This window comes from Austrofundulus limnaeus, unplaced genomic scaffold, assembly GCF_001266775.1.
Source record: "Austrofundulus limnaeus strain Quisiro unplaced genomic scaffold, Austrofundulus_limnaeus-1.0 Scaffold86, whole genome shotgun sequence".
NCBI lineage: Eukaryota > Metazoa > Chordata > Actinopteri > Cyprinodontiformes > Rivulidae > Austrofundulus > Austrofundulus limnaeus.
Window position 1 is genome coordinate 1,877,710 of NW_013952488.1, and position 7,745 is coordinate 1,885,454.

The 7,745-nt window shown below is 38.5% G+C and overlaps 1 protein-coding gene across 3 annotated transcripts; it reads right to left on the minus strand.

The window, feature by feature from the left end:
- Window positions 1-255: 255 nt before the first annotated feature.
- scml4 (Scm polycomb group protein like 4) lies at window positions 256-6,871 on the minus strand. Of its 3 annotated transcripts, XM_014011987.1 has the most exons (6): window positions 6,661-6,871; window positions 5,693-5,898; window positions 4,422-4,551; window positions 2,647-2,859; window positions 2,395-2,540; window positions 256-1,465 (listed from the first exon to the last, which is right to left on the minus strand). In XM_014011987.1, exons 2-6 carry the CDS (start codon window positions 5,891-5,893, stop codon window positions 1,340-1,342), a joined length of 816 nt encoding a protein of 271 aa, XP_013867441.1. In that variant the 5' UTR covers window positions 5,894-5,898; window positions 6,661-6,871; the 3' UTR covers window positions 256-1,339. The 3 variants fall into 3 exon arrangements, with proteins under 3 accessions (XP_013867441.1, XP_013867440.1, XP_013867438.1); XM_014011986.1 differs by lacking the exon at window positions 6,661-6,871 and having other exon boundaries at window positions 2,647-2,856; window positions 5,693-6,141; XM_014011984.1 differs by lacking the exon at window positions 6,661-6,871 and having other exon boundaries at window positions 5,693-6,138.
- Window positions 6,872-7,745: the final 874 nt, after the last annotated feature.

Here is a 7,745-nt window from a genome sequence, read left to right on the forward strand (position 1 = left end):
ATAGAAAACCCAGGATGTAAACACCTGTTTGTGTGCGGTTGTGAGCATGCATGTATAAACAAGATCTCTCCAATGGAATGTTTTTAAATTAAATGTTGCTGAAACAGCAAGTTTCTCAGTGGACCTGCGCTCAAAACTGCAGCCTAGGTGGAGTAGTCCAACACAGATCCACTGATCCTTTAACACAGAGCATCTTCAGAAGACAAGTTGATAAAGTAATTTTTTTAATCTGTATCGTTCGATACAGCACTGTTAATATGGTTCGATATGGTTTGATACGGGTACATGTATTGTTGCACCCCTAATATTTATATATGTATACTGTATACAAACCACAGAACATCCATGTCAAACTGTCTGGTCTATCCCTTTAATTGTAGTGACAGCAGCACCGACTTCTACAAGTTTCATTGTTACTACCTCAAGTGAATCAGATACTTTTGCAAAGTGATCAGCTTATCAGTGTCTTTTCTACTTCCTGTTTGTGAGCGCCGTGGGATTAGTGACACATCTATTCACTGCACTATTGTGCTGCTCTGTGGTCTGTGGTAACAAAAAGTTCATGTTATTCTACAGCAGTAGTTCTCAAACTGTTGCGCTTAGGTGGTGGAGCAATGGTGTTTTTCTCTCTGTTGTTTTTTTTTCTCCAGAAACTTCTTTGTTTTTGAGAACCACTGTTCTAAAGTAACCGTTTTTAAGGCTTTGACTATGAAAGTGAAGCTATTAAAAGTGAATTGTCTAAAGACGTATTCAGCACAGATTAGCTCGTGAATGAAGAAACATTTGTGAGGTAATCAACCTGTGTCTTAGCGCGGTAAAACTGCAGTAATGTTTAAGAATTAGTAAAGAGTCGTGAAAAGACTAATCAAAATCAAAGCAACAATAAAATAATAATAATCCAAAAAGAAAAGCTTGAAATTGGTTGTAGCAGTTTGTGTCCAGGGATGAAACCTAAAGTAAAAAAATTGCATTTCATAACAAGCAGCAGAAATAAAACTTAGCACTATTGTAAATATGATCGTGAGGTAAAGCACCACAGTTATGTGTGGCTATAATTGTGGTTTGCTCAAATTATTGCTGCGGACATGTCGTGTCTTAATATACAGTAGCTGCCATGTGTGGGCAGACAAATCACTCATAATCTGAAGCCCCTCGGAGGAACAAAGGTGAAAATAAAATATCAGCGTCAGCTGTAAATAGTCCTTATATGTGCTTATAAAATGTCAAATCGGTCAACGAATTGTGGTTGAGATGCAGCGAATGTCGCTAACTCTGTAAAGTTTGAATAAAAAACGGCTCAGAAGACGTAGAGATTCCGGGTTATTTTCCCGGCAGCTCATCATGACCGGCTCTGTCTGAGTCTGTCGATGTGGTAACAGAGTTTGAGCGCAGGTCCCAGCTTCAGTCCCAGGTACTTCATCATCATCTCACTTTTCAGCAACAGCAGGGCGTCTCCGTCTATTTCCTGGAACATAGCGCACAGTCAGTGTAAGTTTAAAGTATCAAAAATTGAACAAACAAATCAGTCATGGCATTGCTTGACGGAATCCAATTCACCCGCTGCCTTTCACACCAGAGTATTACAATAAAGTTATGATTACAGTTTTACAATTACAGTTTTGGTCAAACGTTGAAAACAATATTATGCACAGTCTCACTATTATGAGATGTCAGGCTCAGATTACGTAATGTGGATGACTCTCAGCTACTCACACATTAAAATCCAGGTCAATATCTGTTAAACTGACTGAGGTATAGTTACTTTAGTGATTTTTCAGATTGATTAGCTGTAGTGGTCTTATTGAATTGGATCAACTCCAAAGGTAAACCACTTGTAGATGTGTATCTGATGATAACATTTGGAAAGTGTCATTAAAATCTGTGCAGTGGTTTATGAGGTATTTTGCTAACAGACAAACAGGGTTGACGCCAGCATTTAATGCTATAGTCCAAGCAAATATTTTTGAGCAACAAGTAGCTTTTAACGTAGGAGTTATGACTGACTCTCAGTTACAATCACACCAAATATTAGCTCAGTATCTGTAAAACAGACTGAGTTTCAACCATTTTTGTGTTTTCTCAGGTGAGTTGGCTGTGGCCGCCATCTTGAATTCAGTTAGCTCCAAAAGTTAACCAGAGGTAAAAACACAGCAAACGATTATTTTCTGAACGTTTAATTAGAATCTATGAAGTGTTTCATGAAATATTTTTCTAACAGACGGACACACAAATATACACACATGCACACAGGCTAATACATTATCGTCAGTCTTCACCTTTCAGTGGTGGGCAATAAAAAATAACAGTCCTGTTTGACATGCATATTTTTGATGTTTTCGCTGGATTGTTTAAAATATGTCTGTTTCAGGATGTTCAGTAAGAGCTTGAACTCACATGTTTTCTGAATGCCTCTGCGTGGGGCCCCAGGGCCTGCGGGTCAGCCTCTTTGATGAACCAAACCACATCCTCTACACCCCAGCAGGAGGGGTCTTTACCAGCAGGTCGTTTGCCCTCTCTGGTGTCTGACATCAGACCGCAGGCTACATGGACATACACATCGTTTTTTTTTTTTTTTTACTTTGAACCTGTTCCTTTTCTGTAATTAGCAAGGCTGGTTTGTAGGGAACAATGAGGAAAGTCACTCACCGTTTCTGTTGCCATCCTGGAAAGTCGCCGGGCTCGACATTTGTCTCAGCACGCCTGCGGGAGTAGAGCAGCTGCTGCTGCGGTAACCGTACGAGCGCTTGCTTTGGTACTGTGACGCCGTGACGTTGAAGGCGGAGTCACTGGGATCTATGGCGTAGCGCTTGGAGTCCACAGGAGGCTCGCAGGTGAAGTCATCAGGCAAGAGTGTGTCTGCTGTGAGAAATGTTGATTTTTAGATGTTTTAGTTTAAAAATAAATAAAAGTACTAAAGTATTATTTTAGGTCGGGTAACGCAAAGTGCCTGTGACACGTGTATCCTTTAAATACAAAAGGCCAAAGAAAACATCTTTAAGAAACTTTGCAAAATACATTTCATTTTGTCACATAACTGGCATATTTTCTTTTGAAATGAAACAGGAAGTGACATCAAAGAGGAACTACTTTTTTTGTTTATTGAAACAATATTATTTGACTCTGTTTCTGATAGTTACTCAAAATAATCTAAAGAAACATCAGATTCTTCTCCAGTCTGTGCTGTTAATAGCTCTGTTCACGTCCAGACGTTCTCCTTTGACATCACTTCCTGTTACTGCGAATGCAAATATCTCAACAACTGTTCATCTCAGCAACACAATTTTTTGTTTGCAATTAGTTATCAATGTTATTTTTCCAAAAATGCATTCATATTTACTACCTAAATTTGACATCACGGGCACTTTAAAGCTCCTTCAGCATTGCGTGTATAAAACAGATGAGAGGAATGAATCTGCTGTTTGTGCCACCCAGTTTTCAGCTTGTCAATAATTCAGACACCTCCTGGTTAGGCTGGAGCCAGGCTGTCTGTTGGCAGATTTATAAAATGAGGAGTCTTTCGGACTGATTTTTCAGGCAAATATATTTCATTGCATCCAGAAAGACAAACAATACTGCTATATATTTATTATAGCACTATTTAAATGTAATTTATATAAAAAAAAAGAGAGAAAGCACGTTGCTTTGGCTGCAGCCCAGGAATTATTGCCAAAAAAACCAGGAACTACGTTGAAATGCTTCTCGTCTCCCCCAGAGGACTGATTTGCATATCTGTCTGGGTGGCACCACGGGGAGCACACACTGGTTTGTGTGTGCTTCGTTTCTTGTGCGCCTGCAACTCGACATCAAACATTTTGCACGATTTTGGAAGAACAAAGAACCGACGGCTGGTCCTTGGCACAGTGTTAAGTACACTCAGGGCAATCTTAAAGCATTAGATTGTTTTTGAACAAGACAAGCCCTGAGGGTAAAATAAAGGGGAAAAAAAAGGACGACACGGCGTCTGTGTGATATCAATTCTTCAGTTTTGTGAAAAAATCTGAAATATCTTTTTTTTTCTTCTGGAGTCAAATATAACCTGTATTATAGATTATTAAAACTGACATCAAAACAGCACAGTTAACCAATAGACATGTTTTTTCTTATAAATATAACATGCGCATATTCCCTGTGCAGTGAGGATTTTACAAGCAGATGCTCGTGTATTTAGAGATCAAAGCAGACAGATGCATGTGTTTTAACCCGACAGAGAAAGGAAACAGGATTTTTTTTTAAAAAAAAGATAATCATGAGAGAAAAGGAAGAGCACAATTTACATGACAAATCTCTCCACAATGAAAGTCCTAAACCTAAACCCTTCTGTTGTTTTTAAACTCCCCAATCAGACCTGTTAGATTTTCGAGCAACCTGCCGGATTAAAACCCTATTTATGATGGTTAAATCAACTCTAAGTGTCCTGTTACCTGTCGGAACCTGTGCCGTGGCTGAGTGTGGGACAATGGCAGCATCCTGTGGGATGGAGCCCATCTCAGGTTCTGGTGTGCTGCTGGGAGCAGAGGGAGTAAGTGGGGACCTCACCATCCTGGGCTTCAGCTGCACACAAAAAAAACATTCAGAACAAAAACACACATCTAAATGTGAAATGTCAGAGTTTTTGCTACATTAGTTTAAGCTAAAATAAGTAATAAATTTTAAAAAGTTCACAAATATGAGAAACAGCAACATCATGGATAGAAAATAGTATTTTCAGTGCATAAAATCTTGGTGTAGTAAAACTAAAGTATCATCAACACTATTGACAGGGGCATAGCTACGGGGGGCCTGACTGGGTCTAAGCCCACCCACTTTATTGCGAAATCAATTGTATCAAACTGAACTACAGATGAAAATGAACTTTTTTTGGTTAAATCTGGCATATTTACACGATTTATTCATGTTGATTAATATGCATTGTCCCTTTGTGAAATCCAAATACACAATAAAGACAATGTCAAAAAGGAAAAAAAACTGTGTCACATCCTGTCACAACTGTCAGTGGTGCAAAGTAACAAAATACATTTACTTCGTTATTTACATTTTTTTGAGGATCTGTAAGTACATTTTTTATTTGAAACATATTTCATTACATTTAAAACATAAAAAATGATATTTTTACTTCTTTACTTTAAAATAAAACATCTTGTTCCACACATCAAACCAGAAGTCATCGTGAAAGGGGTTGTCTCTCCAAAAAAAAATGAAGCGTTGAATTTCCTTAACCAAGTTATATCAACTGGTTCCACTAAGCCAAGTTGAGTAAATGTAAAACAATTTTACTAAAGCAGTTCTCAAGAATCCTACAAACACCAAATAAACCATCATTATACAAATTTCCAGCCAAATAAAAACAGGAAACCATAATCTAAAAATATTACTATTAGCACTATTTGTGTATGACTTAAAGGCTGAAATTTTTAAATCCACCGGGTCACATCAAACACACATTTTATATAATAAATTGTTTCCTAAAAACATGATTTTTTGTGTTTTCTCCTCAAAAATAACTCAGCTGACAACTAAAAGCCTAAACATCTTGTCCCTTTAAAATAATTAGTTTAAAAATATTTAGCAATTATAATAAAAAATATATATTACTTATTCAGAATCAGCAGACAGACTGCTGCTGTGCTTCTTTCACCTCCTGTTAAAAAAAAAAAAGAACAACTCAAATGAGTGAAAATAAACTCCGACGAACCTTAAAGCCGGGTTTCCTTCCTCTTTTTTTGGGGACCTTGAGGGCTGAGAAAGTATCGATGAAGTCGCTCTGGAACTCCAGCTTACGAATGGGGGGCCGCCCTCTCCTCCGGCCGGGTATCTTAGCCTGCTGGGGCCCCAGGATGAACTGAGGGTCCAGACTGGACGCCTGCATCTCCAAACTAGTGGGCAAGGTAGTCATCAGACCTGGGAGAGAGCGAGCGGCTTTAACAAAAACTGAAAGTGCCGGCTTGTTAAAAAGCACCTGACACCAAAGTAGAAAAAAAAAAGTTCGATGTGAAAGCACCCCCTTATTTGGTTCAGACACACACACATATACGCTTTCTCGCACACACGCAGAAGATGATAGGAAGTAGTAGAAACAAAGCCACATGAAGCTTTGTACTTAACCACACCCCTCCCCCCCTCTCCAGCTGCAAAGATTGCAATAAATATCATTACTGCACTGCACGAGAGACAAAGCCACACCCACCCACACACACACACACAGAGAGAGAGAGAGAGGAAATAAATGCAAAGCAAGTGCACCCAAACACCCACTATCAAACAATCAATGAAGTGTACTGTAACACACACACACACACACCACACACACACACACACACACACACACACAACTGTAGGTGCAAGTGTTTGCCTCCTTTAAATGTCTCTCTCTGTCACACTGCAGCTTCCTCTGAGCCTGTCTCCTTTCAGTTGAAGGTGATCCTCTGTGCAGCGACTCAGGCCGATTATATTAAACATGCATGACGACACTGTTTGGTTTCCATATTCAAACTCCAGTTAATTGTCTGACTTAATCTGGATGTTAGTGATTTAGTAACGCACTGTTTGTCGATGCACAAAAGAAGGAAACAGGAACTGGAACAGGAAAAACCATGTGGATGTGCATGTCTTCTCGTCCAAATGCATTTTAAAAACAAAAGCTTTTAAACATCCATTACCTACCCAACAAACAGCTGTCTGGTAATATTCTAGCTCCTTTTGATGCTCCTCTCCAGCAGTAGTAGGTTTCCAAAGCCTCCCCACCAACACACACAGACCACCGTCAGCTCCTTTTGCCCCAGCTATATGGCTTTTCTGCTGCTATACTGTACGTGCTGTCAAAAACGCCGGCAACTCTGCAAGCCCCGTCTCTCTTTCTAATCTCAGACCACTTTCCTCCCCCCTCCTCCGTCTCTTTTCTCTTCTACTCTAGTCCTCTCTTCCTGTGTGTGTGTCTCCTTTCTGTAGCCATGGCAACACGCCTCTAACATCCAGCGGCGGCCGACAAACGTGCTGAGCTCAAAGCGACGGCTTCATTTCCCTGTTAGAAAAAATGTCATATCAACCACTGGATGGATATAAAAAAATAACCTCATAGAAAGTATTTATTTAGTGTTCATCTACAGTAGGTATGAAATAAAAATAAATAAATAAAAATCCTTGAATTGTTTTTAAAAGTGCAATGGGTAGATCTTGAAAAAAACTAAGAGATTGACACCAAGTTTGTCTATAAAAGTGATGGAATAAGGAAGTTATGACCATTTTATTATTGAAATATTGCTCAGATTATTTCTGATGGTTTAACGTTGAAAACTCTGAAAACTTGTGACGATTCTGCAACAAAAACAAACGGCCATAACTTCTTTATTACTTAAGATAACTGGGTGAAATTTTTGGAAGAATTAGGAAATGGTGCGCTCTTAACATTGGCTGCCTATATTTATTATTAATTAATTAATAACTAAAGCTGTACAATCTAAAACAATCATGCATTGGAAATAGGCACATAAACAAAAAATAGATTAAATGAGAATCAAAGAGAAAACAATTTTTTGTTTTTCTACTTTCACAGCAACGACATGTTTGTCATGAAACTCAGCCACTATTTAGATAAAATGTTATATTTTGGTACTATCTACTTTTTTTGAGTGCTATAAGCTCAAACGTTTTTTGAATCTAGTTTAAAGAGTAACTTACCCCAAAATTAACTTTTTTTAGCTGATAAACTGCCTAGAATGTGTCTAAAATGTTATATAGTACTGTTTCTG

Excerpts from the sequence above, each read along its gene's own strand:
- scml4 (XM_014011984.1), bottom strand. The coding sequence starts at position 6,085 with ATGTGGCTTTGTTTCTACTACTTCCTATCATCTTCTGCGTGTGTGCGA. Across the intron at positions 4,552-5,692 it reads GAAGGAAACCCGGCTTTAAG|CTGAAGCCCAGGATGGTGAG; the intron begins GTTCGTCGGAGT and ends TTTTGTGTGCAG. Across the intron at positions 2,860-4,421 it reads CACGGCACAGGTTCCGACAG|CAGACACACTCTTGCCTGAT; the intron begins GTAACAGGACAC and ends CATTTCTCACAG.